This window comes from Nymphalis io, chromosome 29 (assembly GCF_905147045.1).
Source record: "Nymphalis io chromosome 29, ilAglIoxx1.1, whole genome shotgun sequence".
In the NCBI taxonomy this organism is placed as follows: domain Eukaryota; kingdom Metazoa; phylum Arthropoda; class Insecta; order Lepidoptera; family Nymphalidae; genus Nymphalis; species Nymphalis io.
Genome location: NC_065916.1, coordinates 4,973,379 through 4,992,599, shown reverse-complemented (window position 1 = coordinate 4,992,599; position 19,221 = coordinate 4,973,379). Strand labels below are relative to the sequence as shown.

Below are 19,221 nucleotides of genomic sequence, written 5' to 3'. Positions count from 1 at the left end.
TGGCTAGTTCCCTAATTAGGGATCGCACAGTTCTAGTATTGATAAGCAAAGCTAACTACCAAATTAAATATAAAAATAATATAACTTAGAAATGAATAATCGTTTGAGTTTGGCTTTGTTGTCATGTTTTTTGTACTTGTATGTAAACTGTACACTTGATGGAGTTATCACTTAGATATATGGATACTTTTAAAACCAATCGATCGAAAATCTGAACTATAATCGATACGAAAAAATCCTCCGGACCTGATGCGGTTTTTACACAAACGGGCTCGTTTTTCGTGTCAGAATAGTTATCAAACGTTCCGCTCAAATGTGATCTTGAAAAGTTACACCACGCACACAGAAGTATTAATCCAATTGAAACACAATCTCCTACGTTATTATTTTTACATCTAATGTTGCCTCATGTATGTATATCGTCAAGTGAGGGTGGTATAAATGTCGTAATCATATTGTGTACTCTATTATCAAACTCGTAAGGCTGGTTTTTGCTAGCACCATAAAATTAGGTAGGTCTTAAGATTACATAAAACGAAAGTGGAGGTTGAGATAGAATAATTTTAATATATTTCTCGAACTATTCATATGTGAATAAAGAAAGATATATTTTATATATAATGGTATTTCATAAGTTTAAGTGGATTTTGTTCTTTTTTATGAAATAAAAGTCTTAAACCCTAATAACAGGAATTAAATGATGACAATTAAAATTTCACGCATAATGTTGCGTAAACACAGCACCGGTTTTAGGTGGTGCCTTTACCGTCATACTTAGTTAATTAAACTATTGATTATACAAACGAAAACAGATTTAAAATGTACATTTATGGTCAATAAAAACACTTGTAGTACGACTTCGTGCTGGTCCGTTTGGGTAGGTACCACCCACTCATCAGATATTTTACACCTAAACAGCAATTCATAGTATTGTTGCGTTCCGATTTGAAGAATAAATGAGCTAGTGGAACTACAGGCATAAGAGACATGACAACTCCGTTCCCAAGATTGAGGGCGCATTGGCGATGTTAGGAATGGTTATTATTTCTTACATTGCCAATGTCTATGGGCGGTGGTGACCACTTAACATCAGGTGGCCCATTTGCCCGTCCTCCTACCAACAAAACAATATAAATAATATTAACAAAAAAAAAATCATGTGAAGATTAGAGTGAATAAAACATTTTCACCTAAATTCCACCAGAATGTCCCACTGCTGGGCTAAGGCCTCCTCTGCCTTTTGAGGAAAAGGTTATACCCAACACCGCTGTTCAAGAAATTATTTTTTTAAATCTGTGAGTTCGTTTAGTGACTTTTTTTTTTGTAGTATTTTTAAATTCGAGACATCACTTATATATATATTTCTCAACGTGATTGTGTTAAATTTAATGACGTTCTTGATCTCATGAAAACGTTTTCAAGGATAACGCTTAGATAAAAACGGCGATTCGATTTCCCGTTTTTCATCTTATCTTATTATTAACTTTTAATAATTGCAAATGAGTGTTGCAAGTTTTGTAATCTAAAAAAAAAAGATCATTGCAAAATCTTTAATTTAGTTCATGTAAATATTTAATATTTAACAATAGTCTATATAATAATATTTTTAACAATAGAATGAGCTGAAATCGAAAATATTTTTTTTGTTTCTCAAACTTTCAGACATCACCTCCACTCTTGTTTTCAAACTAATTATATTCTCTTTCAGGAACTAATATTTCTTTCATTCCACAGCATTCAATTTTTTTTTAAATCTTTTCAGCGTTTAATCTAATGTCTTGTTTTTCAGGAGTTGCGGATATCACAGCGCTTTTTTCTTGGGAGTAACGTGCGGCTTGCTTTATGGTCTGGGGGATTCTTGCTATGCGAAAGTTTTTTAAGAAGGGAGGCGAGAGGGTTTTGTTTTAACTACATTAAATATTTTCGAAATGGTCGATATGCAAATAACCGAGAATAATTCCTCCCAGACCACGAACCAAGCCGCACGTCCCCGCACCCAGACGCACCGGCTCAAAGCCTTCGATTAATGGAAATCCCCCCTTTTTTTAGGCCAAGACTGAGTTCATAGCGCTCCTCAAAGAGAAGGCGGTCGATCGTCACGCACGTTGGGTCGACGTCAAGAAGAAAATCGACTCTGACTCGCGGTACAAGGCCGTTGAGAGTAGCTCTATGAGGGAGGATTACTTTAGGGAGTATTGTAAAATAGTTAAAGAAGAGAGGAAGAAGGAGAAGGACGGAAAAGAGAAGGGTGAGTTTATTGATTTGTTGAAGCCTTATATTGTAATAGGAAAGATGAGAAACCAATGGTATAGTTGGTGAGTGGTCACCGGCGACAACTAAAAGGTCTAACCTTAGACGGAGGCCTCCAAAGTTTACATATATATGCATTTGTATAAGTTTGTATATATACATATATGTTGTAAAGTATGAAAAAAAATCATCGATCTCTATCGTCTTTATTAAAGCTGAAAATGTCTACATTGATATGATGTCTAAAACTAGCGTTTCTGAGTTGTTAACGTAAAGATATATACATTTTTTTTAAGTCAAAATGACTTTTTTACTGGTGGTAGGGCTCTGTGCAAGCTCGTCTGGGTAGGTACCACCCACTCATCAGATATTCTACTGCAAAATAGCAGTACCTGGTATTGTTGCGTTCCGGTTTGAAGGGTGAGTGAGCCAGTGTAATTACAGGCACAAGGGACATAAAATCTTAGTTCCCAAGGTTGGTGGCGCATTGGCTGTAAGCGATGGTTGACATTACAATGCCAATGTCTAAGGGCGTTTGGTGACCACTTACCATCAGGTGGCCCATATGCTCGTCCACCTTCCTATTCAATAAAAAAAAATAAAAAAGAGGGCCTCGCAAAATTTTGTTGTGCCCGTATAAAGTTTTGGCTTTGTTGCTACGTCGTTTGCCTAATATAGCCTAATATCTTGACTCATCCTCCTAGTAAGACTGCTGATTATTGCTAGAGTCGTGGGTTTGATTCAGGACCATTGGGCTAATAGCGCTAACCGATCTAAGAGAACGAAACGTGTCTGATAAAACTCCCAAACTTGGATAAGAGGAGAGGAAGACTGCTCAATGTTATTTGGATGTATAGTTTTTTATGTGACAGATTTTTTTTTATATGTCCGTCAGAGCGCGAGCGAGGCAGCAAGAAAGACAAAAAGGATAAAGAGAGAGACAAGGATAAGGATAGAGAGAAGGACACGAAGAAGGATAAAAAGAAAGAGAAGACCGGTGACGTAAGTACATAGAGTTATGAACGGGATCGACGTCGGTGTGTCGATCCTGTGTCTGTGTGTGTGTGTGTGTGTATGATTCAGTTTTGTATGGTTTCGAAAAGGTGCCAAAAATATAGACTTATGGCGAAATTGGAAAGATATATAGCCTTACTTATAAATGTTGTTCAACAGCTGTTTAGTTCAAACACTGATTTCTCTCTTTCTGTCATCATTGAAATCAATGATGACAGAAAATTGACATTCGAAACAAGAGGACACAGCATTGCTTACTTAACCACCCGTTTGCCGTTTAAATATGGGAAACATCATTGCAATTATTTTCTCTTGTTCAATTTAATTAGGCGTTGCAAAACTAACGGGGAGGGAACTAGACGCGTATGTCTGTGTGCCTTGTGCGGGTTAGGAAATGAAAGCAGCAACATCTAGTGACAATAATCGTAATTCCATTCAAATCGCAGGTAATGTCAACGCCTAGGTAGGGCCATTTGCAAGCCCGTCTGGGTAGGTACCATCTACTCATCAGATATTCTACCGCAAAACAGCAGTATTTGGTATTGTTGTGTTTCGGTTTGAAGGGTGAGTGAGCTGGTGTAACTGCAGCCAAGGGACATAACATATTTGTGCCTAAGGTTGGTGAGCTAAGGAATGGTTGATATGTCTTACATCGCCTATGTATATACCCATACAGGTGGTGATCACTTACCATCAGGTGGCACATAAAGAAAAAAAAAATACTCGCACTTGGCACACAGTTCATTCGTCGATAGAAAATGTCAAAAAGATTGTTTGCTACGAAATAAGCAAATGTCGACGTCATTTTCTAAACGTCATTTGTTAGTCACGTGGTGAGTCACCTGATAAGCCGAAGTAGTATTAGTTATTACATATGTGGATATATATATATAAAGTTTGTCCTTTACTACAAACGAAATCACAACGTGACTTGCTTATATAACGGTATAAACCCGATTGATATTTGTTTGGGGATATTTGCAAACATGTTTAATTTTGTGCATTAGAATAATCATGTCATTGATTGTGTTTACTTAACGCTTTTATTTTTTCTAATTGACAGTTTGTTTTTTTTAAATAACCTTTCGCCTTGTTTATCACGTTTTAACTCTTCCTAAAAGCTAATCTGCGACGGACAAAAACGTTTTTTATGATCGTTTGTTTATATAATAATGACGTTAGATTAATCGTCATTTTGAAACACTTGTAACGGCGTATTTATTTTATAATTCGGTTTTTGGTTGAATAGTTCAGGTCTTGGCCTATTGTCCAAGGCCTGTAGCCGACAGTACTGCGAGATCGCGATACATCCGACGTTTTCCTGCGTGTAACTCGTTTCCAAGTGTTTCGGGCGACTGTCATAATCTGCGGGGGTCGTTACCCCGCGTGAAAAAAAAAATAAGAAAATTTCAAAAAAAATAAAATAAAGTGTGTGGTTTTACAGTGCGTTTTGTTTTATTTAATCTGTGGAAGAGACAAACGGAGCTACGGTGAGGTACTAGTAGTAGGGAACCTACATCGGACAACCCGCAGAATTATGACAGGCATATTAGGGTGTGGGCACATCTAACTATATCATAAAATATATCTTTCGTTTTAAGTTCGAAAACGTGTTTTATATTTAAAATTATTCTTCTGCGATTCGACGAGCCACTCGTACGTTAGATGTGGCCTTAACCTAAGACCGCCATAAATACGTTGCACTATCAGCGCCGTTTGATACTGTAACGAGTATTTATGTATGATATTAAATTATTAAGAACCACAATTTGATTGCTATAAACTTGCCTCAGATCATATACAATTCTGAGGCTTCTCAATTGTACAGTATTACGATTCGATTAACTAACTAACTTTGCAGTATTTCGTATTGCAAATATAGATTTTTCTTTCGCAAATATCACGGACGATTGCAAAGCGAAATGTACTTGTTTTATATGTCACTTAATTCAATTTTTTCAATGAAGAATTATATTTTAATTTATTCAGAAAACTAGAATGTCGTGATTGCTTGTTGTTAATTATTATATTTATATGATTAAAACTAACGTGTCCGATGCAGGTTCGCTTTTTCTAAATATATTATAAAGTTTGTAATATTTTTCATTCACTTCTGAAGTGCTCCCTTTGTCTCGCAGAAGCAATCCGACCTGTCCACGGAAGACGAGAAAAAGCAACCGACTCCGCCCCCGGATCAGTGGGCGGAGATACTCGGAATACCGGGCGAGGAGGACTCGAAGGAGTCCAAGGAGTCGAAACCGACGAAGTTATCTAAGGAGAAGAAAGAGGAGTCGTCAGAAGCAAGCGAGGCCAAGTCTCGGTCGCCGACGCCGGAGAAGGAAACCATAATATCCCCAAAACAGCTGAGATCCTCGAAGAAGGAGCAGCCGACACCCGAAAAGAAATCCCCGATAAAATCGCCGCCCAAAAAACGCCGGCAAGACTTCAAATCGCCGGAAACGGAACAGGAGAAGAAGGGCAAGAAGAAGGTGGCTGAGAAAACAGAGAAGCGGAAACGGAAGAAGTCCGAGAAAGAATAGTGTTTACTTTACGTGTTTTGTAAACGCTGATCTCTGGAACAGCGCAGGTTACTGTGCAACCGGGACAATTAGACGTTCTACATAATATTTTGTACACGCGAGGGTAGTTGGACGTTGTCGGTGCTGGTGGGGAGAGAGAGAGAGAGAGAGAGACGGACAATTATATGGTATCGATAAATAACGAATAACAGCTAAACGAGCGTATCGCTTCGCACCAAAAAAATATTTCCGACTACCCCACAACTGAAATGAAAAACTTGCGTATTGAAATTACACGACATTATAAACGGTGAATCTTGTTATATACTGTACATAATTCTGTATGTATTGATTATTTAAAAATATTTGTATTGTAACAATTGAATAATGGAGCTCGCACATGGTGCTCCATTAAACAGTCTCCGGAACAGGGGAGGTTTGCTTTTGTCCAATTACACCATATATCGACCCCCATATATTGTATTCCGAGTAAGACGGCGCTAGTAATAATAAAAAAATGAATAATCATAAACATTAGTCGTAATTAACGAATTTCGGTAATTTCAAATCGCAAGGAATCTCCGTGTTTTTAAACGTTATTATTTTTCTTATATTTAAGTTTAATAACTTAATATTATGTAATCGAATGACAATAATCGATATTATATTTTACAAACGAAATCGATTTCAATATTGTACAGTTATTCACGATTATCGCTGTAAATACATAAGCGATAAAAATGAATAAAATTTAATGTACAGTTTAAATTTAGAAGCTATATATTAGCTTATATATATATATATTATAATTATTTATTTTTAATATATACGGATTAACTTATAAACGTTCTATAGTCATTGTTAATTCATATATGTGTCCCTTTCTATCATCACTGATTTGACATTCGAAAGAAGGATACAGAATTATCTAACAAATATCACTCCAACGTTTTTTTATGTAAAAACGAAAATGTTTAAATGTACATAAATTATATTATAATTGAAATCATTCGTTCACTTGGTTGGGTTATATCACATTCGTTCGTAGTTACGATATCGATTGGTTGATATTTTGGATGTGTTTCGAATGGACAGTATTTTTTAAAGTCTCAATACAACATATAAGATTATCTACGGATATATGTTTTTTTTTATAGAATAGGAAGGCGGACGAGCATATGGGTCACCTGATGCTAAGTGGTCACCAACGCTCTTAGACATTGGCATTGTAAGAAATGTCAACCATCGCTTACATATCCAATGCGCCACCAACCTTGGGAACTAAGATTTTATGTCCCTGTAATTACACTGGCTCACTCACCCTTCGAAACGGAACACAACAATATGAAGTATGTTTGACTGTGTTTGCTTTCCGTCAAGTTTTATTTACCTATTATCAGCACCGGGATGAAATTTGGTAAATATTATTTCTTATTAAATATATATATATATATATTGTACATCATATATACATATTTAATACGATTTGCTAATCTTTATTTACAATACAACTTTGCCGCCATTTAAAATGTCATTTTTTTTAAGAATCAATAGTGTATACCACAGATTGTAAAAGGATGTCGACCAATGACGTCACGTGATTTCAAGGTCGAAGTTGTTTATTTGTATGTATGTATTTATGTATATATACATATATATATATACATTTAATTTATTTGATTTTTGAATGTATGTCAGTTATCGAAAAAATGGATATTTTTTTATATTCAATGTTTTCTGTAATTGGTGTTGTGATTACAAGACATTTTTATTTATTTATTCTACATGTTTAGGTATGTATGTTATATAAAGAGGTACCGACAAGAAACTCACTTATTATTCGTTTTCTGCAACTGTATGAACACGTACGATAATTAAATATAATAAAATGGATTTGGTTGTGTCTGTCTGCTTAATATATATTTTAAAAATGATTAAAACGTTATATATACATATATATGACGTTGTGTAGATTTATTGACTTCTAAAGTGTTTCAACGATATTGCCAATTAAATTACAAGCAAAATACATCCTGTAGACATCCTGCCCATATATATATATATATATATACTAAAAATCGTGATGACCGTCTATGTTAAGTTACATATAATTGCAAATATTCATGCTGATCAATCAAACTGCGAAATCTTTTCATCAGAACAGACATACCAATATGTATATATACATTATGTAAAAACATAAATGTTCCTTCGTTTATATGTAGCCGGGTAACAGGTTCGAATCGGCGTAAGTGCTCGTAACAGTACTGCTGTTACGCCTCTATATTAAAATATAATGACATACATTAAGTAAATAGTAATATTGGTATGTAAATATATATAATATCGATTATTGTTATTCAATAACAAGTTGTACATGTCGACATCGGACATTGTAAATATCTCACAGAAATGTAATGTAATTTAATTAATATACTTATATAAATTAAACGTAAGGTTTGTATGTATCTAGAATAGTATTGTTTTCTCTTTCGAAAATTGCATCCATCCCGCTCATACGACGATACGTCTTAAACGTATTTATATGTTTTATTATCTTTATTTTATTCCATTAAACGATGGCTCAAACTATTTTAACATTGCACATTATATATATATATATATTTTTTTTTTTATTATATAAATATTTTGGATTTGTCATGAAAATGACAATAATTCGAATGATGTATATATGACAAGTTTTCGTTCATTGGTGATTGTACGGTATACAAGACAGCACTATATATATATGTATTGCTATCTCTGTCACATGTGAAACGTTAGAACGGGATAGCAAATGTTATCGTTCTGTCTTTTTATATACAGTTTTGTACAATAGATTCTAGACCAGTGCATGGTTTATATATGTAACAAGGATGTCAGTTGGGGAAATTTGAGATGGGCAAATTTATTATATAGTATACGCGCCACACACATACAAAGGAGTAGAAGGGTGGCGGGGAGGGGGCGTGTTGACATAAGAGAACGTCATGCCGTTTATCGACCCGGCGAGTCGGTCTCACCCCCCGAGACGCGAACATCAACAATATTTTTTTTCTGACGGTACTTATTTTTTTTTAATATCTTATAAAAAATTGGTGAATCATTATTTACCGTTTCCAAGTAGATATAAAAGTCATTACGGCTGCATTTTATGCCCTATCTCGAATTTTCGCCACATTTCGTATAACATACAAAGTTTAAGGCTTTTTTTACTTAAATATCATCGATGTCTTGACAAAATAATTAGATAAACTTAACAAATAGGAGAAGTATGTTAATAAATATATATAAGGGATACATTTCTTTGAATGTCTGTCTATAGTACATAGTAAATATTTAAAAAAAAAAAAAAAACCATAGTCTCTGGTTGAGAATGGTGATTTGTGTTTTTGGATGTAATAGAATTATTTTGCAATTAGTTTCACTATTATAACGATGTTAATCGACTTGCTCAACTGTAACGTTTTCTCTGATCAGGCAATTAAAATTGCCGAAATTAGATTCCACCGAGAACCGGCGGAGAGTTATTCTTTAGTAGTACTCTTTTCAACCCGTTTAGCCGGACGAGTCGGTCCGCGTATGATCATGGTTTCGGAAACATACGGTCAAGTTGTATATTTTAAAATTAGTTTTATATTAGTTTTTCTGAAATGTGAATTTAGTAATTTTAAGTATACAATAGGTTAGTGATGTAATTTTAATAGTACACATTAAAACTATTAATTAAACTCACTGACTGACTCAGTTTTTTTAGTAATGAAGTTCTATATAATAGTCGCTGTTAATTTCATTGTCAATGCTTAATATTCGAATACTGAATTAATTATTAAATATTTAACTTCATTTTAATTCTTTGAAACGCCTCTTAACATGTTAATATTTGCCTTAATTGTATTGGTCTACGTATATAAAAAATAATATATTAAATTTAAGCACTTTTAAGTCGTTATTGAAAAGGGAAATATTGCAATTTAGTTCCATTCTGTCCGCCATTTTGAATCGACCACAGATTGTAAATATATTTGTCATTAACATTATATAACTGATAGTACATTCGCGTACTTTATATTTCTACGTATTATTATTGTAAATAGAATTTCTTTTTTTTTTATTTTAAATAAACTTGTTAGTGACTATGGAATGATTGTGTTGTATTAAATATGTTGTATTGAAATTTTGTTTCATTTGTTTATATATATTTTTTTCTCTCTGTGGAAAATATTTTCAAATGTTGGCAGAATTTTCGGACCTTAGTTTGTAAACTTTTTTTAAAATAAATTTTAGGTGATGATGTCTTAGTTTTCAGGATTGTTACAAATGAAATAACTGAAGGGATTTATCGCGTATATTTTAACATTTTTTTTTTATAAATTCCTGACGTTTCAAACATAGCAGTGGTCACAAGCAGTTGTTGAATTCAAATGTACTAGATGTTAAAAAAAAAATTTAAAATAGTTAAAAATAAAGTAACGCCAGGCGGGCCAACCACAAAAGCCCGGCGGGCCGCAGGTTGAGTAGTTACTTTAGACGAATCATTTTACAAGAAAATATTTCGGAAACTACTTGGGTTACTTATTCTGAAAAGATGTCGTTTTATAAACACTAATTAAGACAAACTTGACAAATACACAATACATCTAAGTTTTTTTTTCTATTTTTGTCTCTATAAAATTTATCTTTCATTTAAGCGTAGTATGTTCATATAACAAAATTTCTTCATATATTTCAATATTTGGACTTCCCGTAGTAAAGTAAACGTAAAATGGTACGACTAGGAGCCGGCGGGCGAGGCGTCGGAGGCGGAGGAGGCCGCGCCCGAGGAGGCGGAGAGCGAGGCGGCCAAGGAGCGCCAGGCGCGCGCGCAGGCCTCCATCAAGGAGCGCGAGCGGCAGGTGCAGCGCGCGCTCGCCACCAGCCTGCGCGACCGCGACAAGGAGCGCGAGTACCACAAGCGGGACGAGGCCGTGCAGGTCGCTCTCTAGTACACATACACAGCGAACACGTCTCCTAAACCGTCCGCCCGGTTGACTTGAAATTTGTCACAGTTACTCCTTCCCTCACTGAGAACGGATTTTTCATTACCTAGTAAACATTTACGAGGGCCAGTTGAATTGTAAACACGAATTAAACATCTCAATTTTCACTAGTATCTTTTTTTATATAGAATAAGTAGGACGAGCATGAGGCCCACCTGATGATAAATGGTCACCAACGCCAATAGACATTGGCATTGTAAGAAATGTTAACCATCGCTTATATCGCCAATGCACCACCAACCTTGAGAACCAAAATGTTATGTCCCTTGTGTCTGTTAGTCACTGAGTGAGTAAGCTCACCCTTCAAACCGGAACACAACAATACCGAGTACTGCTGTTTGCAGTAAAATATCTGATGATCGCACAAAGCCCCACCACCAGTATCTGTTGGATTTTATCCAAATAAATAATTTTCAAAAATAGATTGTGCTTTTATATATGTATTTATGACATTTGCAGCATTTCAACGCGCTGTTGGCTGACCTAGTCCGGAACCCGGACCTGACGTGGCGCGAAGCTAAGAAACAACTGAAGAAGGACCACCGGTACGGACTCGCAGAGGAACTCAACAAGGACGACAAAGTAAGTCTCAAACGTTGCCTTGAAATAAACATTTCCTATGATTATTGATAAATATGTATATCACCGTGTTTTCGCTTTATAGTTTTGTATATATGTAAATAATAATAAAAGGTATACAATGTGCGTATCCGACTCCTATGGCAAGAGTTATAAATGTAATATACTTATGTATTATAAATAAATTACTTTGAACTTGAATTTCACACGATGACTTGATTGGCGATATCTATAACATTCGAATGATATAATATGAAATATAAGAGTTATAAGCAAATCGCATATAATATGTCATATAATAATAATGTCATTGGAGTATAATATATTGATTCGTTCAACCTCCCCAGGAGCGGCTGTTCAGCCAGCACATCAGCGCGCTGTCGAACAAGCGGCGCGACAAGCTGCGCGCGCTGCTGGGCGAGCTGGGCGTGGGCTGCACGGCGCACTGGCGGGACGTCAAGCGGCAGCTCGCCGAGCACGCCGCCGCGCCCGCCTACCGCAGCGCGCCGCAGGTCGGGCGCCGCACTCGCCTCGATAATAACCATGTTGACTACTACGTATCAAAAACATATGTGAAAACTTGATGTCAACAAAGTTCTAAAATATACACATTCAAGTTCGCGTAAAGTATAATTATAACAGAGCGAAATTCTAATTTGAATTGATAACTGGTGGTAGAGCTCGTGCAAGCTGCTCTGGGTAGGTCCCGCCCACTCATCAGATATTCTACCGCAAAACAGCAGTACTTGGTATTGTTGTGTTCCGGTTTGAAGGGTGAGTGAGCAAGTGTAATTACAGGCACAAGGGACATAACATTTTGGTTCTCAAGGTTGGTGGTACATTGGCGATATAAGCGATGGCTAACATTTCTTACAATGCCAATGTCTATGAGCGTTGGTGACCACTTCCCATCAGGTAGCCCATATGCTCGTCCCGCCTTTATATTCTATAAAAAAGAAATCTATAAACAGATGGAGCGCGAGTTCCGAGACTACCAGCGCGACAAGCAGAACGCCGCGAAGACCGCGCTCCGCCAGCTGCTGCTCGAGACGCGCTCCATCACGCACCGCTCGCTGGCCGCCGTGCGGGAGGGGCCCGCCGCCATGCAGACCATACAGGACACGCTCAAACACGACGCCAGGTGAGACTCGCAGCGCTGGCGGAGCCGTGAGCAACGTGCGGCACGTCCATACTTGAATACAAGGGCAAGCGCTAGATTGTCAATGGACCAGATTTAGTCCATTTGGACACTCAGAGGAATAGCGTTGTTACAGCACGTGCAGTGAACCTTGAAAGATACGTACACGCGAAAAGTCTCGTGTACAATGTTTATCCTTCTATGAATTTAAGAAGATTTATGATGATCAGAAAGCAGAGGCATTAAAACCATGTCATTGTGTTGAAAACCGTAGTTTATCCATATATTTTTAACAATTTCTTAACAGAAACATTTATCAAATGTAATATTTTTCTACTCGACTGTATAAGGACTTAATTTAGTTTTAATTTTCACTAAAATGAGCTGTTCCTTCATCCCCAGGTACACGGCTCTAGATCACATCACGGAAGAGCGCCAACAGATTATAATGAGCTACCTCGAGGAGTTGGAGAAGAAAGGTCCTCCGCCACCGCCCACGGCGACGGAACCCTCGCGGCGTGCGAAGCAGTGACAGGTAACACACCGCACATACAAGTAATGTGTATAAAGTTTCTTAGTTTTTCGATAGAATACACATACCGGACCGGACCGGACCAGACCGGTCATTAACTTCATGTTAACTAGCCTTAAAGTCAACTCGATAAGAAATTGGTTGTTTATGTGAAACATCTATTGGAACGCCTCGCGGGTTATATTGGCCCGTATGTCGCGACGTCAAACGTGTCGTCATCCCCACTCTCCGCCGCCGCTCTCTACGTTCTTGTAAGCGTGGCACGTATACTTTGTTGCTATTTATTATTATAATAGTACGAAAAATGTATTTGTATGCCTTTATTTTAAGTTGCAATGTTTATTCATTCATTCATTTGTTTATTTTTTTTTTTTTTTTATAGAATAGGAAGGTGGACGAGCATATGGGCCACCTGATGGTAAGTGGTCACTAAACGCTCTTAGACATTGGAATTGTAAGAAATGTCAACCATCGCTTATAGCCAATGCGCCACCAACCTTGGGAACTAAGATTTTATGTCCCTTGTGCCTATAATATGTATTATGCCAAATCTTGAAAGCTGATGAATTTCCTATCCAGTCGAAATTTTACATATCAATTCAGTTCTGATGACAAGGCACCGTCGATTTTGATGGTGCCCATTCGCCGGACTGTCATGTATCGGCTACATTTTTTTCTGCTTAGGATCAGTAAAATGGACTTAAGTTATGTTTGACTCTCGTGCTTCAGAAAGCACGTAAAGACAAGCCAAGATTCTGCGCCTGACGGCTATCCCATTACGCCGGATTACGGTTAAATCCGACTATAAGAGCGAGGGGATAAAGCATTGTTAGTTCGCACACTGATATATCAAGTTGACTTGGCACAATCCTGCGGAGTGGCCACCGTTCATCACCTCTGACACTAATCTTGTTTTCTGTTTTCAGTTGCACTGCGAGCGCCGGCGGAGCATTCTGTCTAACAATAAACTGTAACCTCTAGCTACGATTTGTGTCTGTGAATACATTTAGTTATAATTTGTAATAAACATAATAATAAAACACATTTTGATAACTTTTATTTACTTTTTTTTATATTTCGTATAACCTAGTAATTACTAGCTATCTACGTAAGAAAAATATAAATATTCATACATAATATATATCTATATTAATTCAAAGTTTAAAAATCGTCCAATTTTCATATTGTCATTATTAATGAACTTAAACATTTTTTGCACAAAAAATGGCTAAACGAAATTATTTACATCACCTATAAAATTTTAAATTAATTGAGCAAACATGTTTGCATAGTTCAGTGCATGCGTGAATAAATAAAGATAATCAAAAGCTATATATATTTTTTTTTATACTATACACGCATATTTAAAAATAAAAGGAACGGTGTTCTTTTGACGCAGATCCTACAATGTGCAAAGATGGAAATCTAGATATATATTTTAATTAATTTAATTTAATTTTTAAAATTTAATTAATTTAAGATTGTCATTAAAAATCTAAATATAAAATAAGATATAGTCAATTGTTAAGAAAATAAATTACAAACAAAACATAATTAACGAACATAAAATTAACTTTAAATCTCTTATTTATACATGTCTTCCACATTTGTTTCAAAACTAATCTATTATAGTTCAAATTAAAAATTACCTCTGAATACCCTATAATCTAAAGCTTACGGCCGGTTTCTAAACGACTATTCAAGCGTCAACCCGTTTTTTGTATTTGACAGTTAAGTCTTATGTGTTGGCAGCCGTCAAATATTGTACGAGTACACACAGTAATATTCATTCATAAAATCACATCACAGACTCTACAAATGCTCCTTTAAATTATTGTATCGACAAGTTCATATCAACATAAAATTGCATAGCATATGTGACGTAAGTACATCGTATTATTATTCAAATATAAATGTTAAAATATCACAGATTTATTTAAATTCAATTTATTTACTTATTGTTTTTCTTTTCTTCTGATCATTATGCTAAATAAAAAAAAATGTATGACATTTTATATAAAAAATTAAGTAATCATTTTGACACAATACGTTTTCTTAAAATACGATGAAATTTCGTCACATGTAATAGATTATAGCCACTTTTGACGTTGGTAACACTATTCATGATTATTTTAACTGTTAACGAAATTATCTATCACAATCCGATTAGTCTTTCAGAAACCGGCCGTTAGATCAGAAATTAATCTTTAAAAACAAAATACAAATTGTTTTTGATATACAATTAAAACGATCAACATTTAAAAGTCCAAATCATCGTCCGATAATTTGATGCGTCGTGTGGGCAACTCCCAAATTTTAAGATTACCGTCACTGTCGCCCGCGGCTATACGACACGACCTGAAAATTTAATTTGCTTATATATTATTAAACTAAGGCCTCGTTGGTATGTCAACATTATAAAACCAATAAAAAGTTATCTTAAACGGGTCAATATATGTTATATAACGATTAATGTTGAAAAGAAAAAGGCGGGAAACAGACAAGCAGTGTCCATAAAGTTACCAGTTACAATTATTAAATAGATTATATAAAATAAAAATGTTCTGACACAAATGTTATCTTTTCTCTTTAATAATATTTGTATTATTGTTTGTTGTTATTGTTACTATTTGTCTTTCTTAACGCTTCGTTTATTTTACTATATACTATTTAAGAGTTAATTGTAAATGAGTTGAGTGATTTAAACTGTCAAATTATCAATACTCAAGGATCTTATCAATATCTCATAGAGGTTTCGTTCATAATTTCGTACGTTTTAAAGGTTTGACATATTAGTAACAATATTTAATAATATTCAACAATGTAAGTCGGCCCACTAGCGTATAGTATTATAAATGTTGATTACCCAAATTTATTAAATTAATTATTAAATAGTTACGAGTTAATTCAAAGTATGTCCTAAATGTATTCCGCACCATTCTTGTTATGTTTGAATTCGTACAATAATATTCTAACTTTTTTTATCGTACGGTCGCATGGTTTATAAAGTATTTGTAGAAACGAGGTTATGAGGGTTTATCACGCTTACTCAATTTTGACTTTCAAAATCAAATCGCGAACAAAAAAGTTGAATTCTGGCTTACCCAAACTGGTTAACTGATACACAAGTAACATCCCCACAACCGTTCATTCCCGAGACGGGCACAACCCGGCCGCTATTCACGTTGTAAACCCGAAGAGACTCGTCACAACCAGATAGTCCGAGTACCACGCATGGCGGCGACAACCAGCTCATACACGATATTGGAATGTCAAGACATAGAATCTGAGAGAAAATTAAATAAATAAACAAAAACAACAAATTAATACTTAAACACCTTTTAAAAACAAGCTTTTATATAAAAAAATGCGTGTTTATTCTGTTGAACGGCGAGTTCATTCGTCTAGAGCCAATTCGGGGTGTATAATCTGGTCATGAAATTGCAAGTAAGGTATAACCATGAAAATGCATTGTCATCAGAATTGGACCAACGTATAGAATTTCAACTTCATTGGATAAGTGGTTAATTAAACTTGCAAGATTTCACCTAAATTAACAAACATAGCAAGTTAAATACAAGCTTGTAAAGTGTAACATAACATTAAATATCAAGATAGCGGAGCGCACGGCTGTCAATCTGATACAACGATAATCAAAAGTTCACCAAATTAATTCATAAAACAATGTACATAGTCGTTTGTATATGACTTGAGTTCACTGTGATACAATTATATTTGAGATATAAGCATTTTTTTTAATATGGTAAGAGGTCACCTTACCGTCCCTAGTTATTAGGAGTACTGTTTCACTAATACACCGTCTAAATAAACTACCAACCATCGGAAATAATTTGTTATGTCTCTTGTTCCAGTTAAACCAATTACATTGGCTCAATCTATACATACTGAAACGTAGGAAAACTTTACAACAAATCAAGTATGATGCTGTAATAAATAGAATAATGATTAAATAAAACTATTTAATGGCTATATTAATTAAATTACAAACTCCCAACAGAACGGTCGATTTGTTCTGTGAGACATAAACTATAACAATTAGGTATTACCTTCAAAGGAGATACGCAGTAATACCTTATCACTGAAAGTCAGTTTTTATTTGACAACTAAAAGTACAAAGTCAGTTTATACTGAATAGCAGTGCAGGGGCGAGAGCATTTCAAAATATGCCCAAAAATACATACCTTTAATGGACTTCCCTGCTTAATATCATAGACCCTCAACTCAGAATCCATGGATATCGAAACGAAAATACCCGGTCTTTGGTAGCTGAAGGCCACATCGAGAACGCAAGTGCCATGCCCTTCCAGAACATCATAAACCGGGTCAACACCTTCAACTTCCCCTTTAATCTTGCATAAAAATATCTTCCCAGTCTTCGTTCCCACCACGAAGACGTCATCGGGGACTTTTTCGTCAGCTGGTCGTAACGGATAGCTCTCAATGAAGTCGAAACATGTTATATCCGGCGCTAATTTCTGATCGCCATTGATATTGTAGCAAATTATATTTTCAAATACTTTCTGGTCGGCGTTCACTTGCCAGGCGTTAAGGGAGCCATCACACCCAGCAGAAAATAGTACCTGGTTTAACGATTGCATAAATTAGAAACCATATATGCTGAACAAATGACTGCAGTAAGGTAAGGAAATATATTAGTAATTATCTGAGAACCTGATCAGCACCTCCACGTCGTTTCCCCTTGCTGGTAATCTGCATCATCAAGAATGTATTCGCTAATGGTGCTTCCGCCCAGCGCAGAGCAGACACACGTCTAGATCCGTGACATCCAGCCGGTGAAGCCAACTGGGTACCTTCATCCAAGCTCCCATTTCTCAAATTACAAAGCACAATTTCACCAGAAGTGGTACCGTAAGCCAACAATGCGGCGACGGTTGGGTGGTACTTCAAAACACTAACGCAATCTTTTTCAGTGACCTCCATAGCTTGCACGAATCGTTCCTCGCTTCTCTTTAGCATAAATACTTTTATCAGACCGGAATTCTGACACCACGTTTCGTGTTGCATCGCGCCAATGGATACAGCTATTGAGTTACCGGCGCTGCTCCAAGTGACGCCCAAAATTGAAGTGTCATGGTCGCCACACCCGAGTCCGTGCTTAAGTTTTATCTCTTGCAACAATTTCGCGGCGATGACATCTTCTTCGTCTGAATCTGAGGAGTCATTAATGAATTCTCTGTCGTTTTGTTCCAATTGCTCCATCATAGCTGGTGCTACTTTCCTGAGGAATTCGTTCAAACCCAAGGGTATTTCCGATATCTCGTTGGTGTCTACGTCGTCAGGCTGGACCATACAGCCTTCGTCTTTGGACATGGACGTTTGACAAGCGACACCCTGGTCACTAAACTCCGTGGTCTGAGCTGAGCTGCTGGCGAGTGATCTGGTATCTTGTGTAACACAGTCGAATCCTACAACTTCGCTGTCGTACCCGCTCAAACCGGACATGCTTGAATTTTCGGCAAATTTTAAACCGTTAGTGTTTTGTTTTGTATGTGTTACGTTGCCATGGTAACGATCCATATGTATACACATTGTTGCCAGGTATTTTGTAGCTAACAGAAGCTGTAAATATATTTTAAGACTACGCGTTATATGTCATTTCATACGAGTTTTGTTTAGATATAGGTTTGTTACGTTATTTGATGAACGACTTATTTCTTTCTATATTATATTCATATTACGAACATGCACTTAGGCAGACATGATATAAGCAATCATTCATATACAATATTTAATATTTTAAAACTTTCAACATAATCTATAGCATTTATTACTCTATGTAGCTATTTAGTAGCAAATTGTTTTTCTTCTTAGTTGTGCACTCTTAAATAAGTCTACACACCAAATCCGACGCGGGCCGGTGGCTACTTGCTGTCGGCATTATTTTAAGAGTATCATGTCGTCGACTTACACTCAACCATATTACCTGATAACACTTAAATTATAGCAATAAAAAGTAGCATATTCCGTGCCGACGACAGCGTTTTCTAACTAGTAATATTTAAATCTTCTAAGGAACCTACAACATAGCCGCCGACTCGATTCGGTGGACTTGTTGTATAGCCTTAACAGAATAGTCGGTGTTTCCTAGCAAAAGACAATCTTGATTAT

The 19,221-nt window shown here is 36.0% G+C and overlaps 2 protein-coding genes across 5 annotated transcripts in view; one reads left to right on the top strand and one right to left on the bottom strand.

The window, feature by feature from the left end:
- The window catches only part of LOC126779446 (transcription elongation regulator 1), a 28,860-nt gene extending 14,745 nt beyond the window's left edge, over nt 1-14,115 (top strand). For 3 of the 4 annotated variants that reach the window (XM_050503409.1, XM_050503408.1, XM_050503407.1), the window contains exons 16-23: nt 2,050-2,248; nt 3,146-3,252; nt 10,562-10,756; nt 11,282-11,404; nt 11,749-11,913; nt 12,373-12,542; nt 12,942-13,074; nt 13,998-14,115. In XM_050503409.1, coding sequence (XP_050359366.1) covers nt 2,050-2,248; nt 3,146-3,252; nt 10,562-10,756; nt 11,282-11,404; nt 11,749-11,913; nt 12,373-12,542; nt 12,942-13,071 — 1,089 coding nt within the window. In that variant the 3' untranslated portion in view covers nt 13,072-13,074; nt 13,998-14,115. Of the gene's footprint in view, nt 1-2,049; nt 2,249-3,145; nt 3,253-5,402; nt 9,959-10,561; nt 10,757-11,281; nt 11,405-11,748; nt 11,914-12,372; nt 12,543-12,941; nt 13,075-13,997 lie in introns of those variants that run through there. The other variant, XM_050503410.1, reaches the window with a different exon arrangement.
- Nucleotides 14,116-14,344: 229 nt separating this feature from the next.
- On the bottom strand, nt 14,345-18,564 carry LOC126779529 (dynein axonemal intermediate chain 1-like). Its single transcript, XM_050503590.1, has 4 exons — nt 17,764-18,564; nt 17,274-17,672; nt 16,176-16,357; nt 14,345-15,429 (listed from the first exon to the last, which is right to left on the bottom strand). Exons 1-4 carry the CDS (start codon nt 18,553-18,555, stop codon nt 15,330-15,332), a joined length of 1,473 nt encoding a protein of 490 aa, XP_050359547.1. The 5' UTR covers nt 18,556-18,564; the 3' UTR covers nt 14,345-15,329.
- Between the last annotated feature and the right edge of the window lie 657 nt (nt 18,565-19,221).

Coding starts and splice junctions, on each gene's coding strand:
- LOC126779529 (XM_050503590.1), bottom strand. CDS start 18,555: ATGTCCGGTTTGAGCGGGTACGACAGCGAAGTTGTAGGATTCGACTGT. Junction 17,673..17,763: donor GACGTGGAGGTGCTGATCAG/GTTCTCAGATAA, acceptor TCGTTAAACCAG/GTACTATTTTCTGCTGGGTG. Junction 16,358..17,273: donor AGCAGGGAAGTCCATTAAAG/GTATGTATTTTT, acceptor ATTTTCTCTCAG/ATTCTATGTCTTGACATTCC.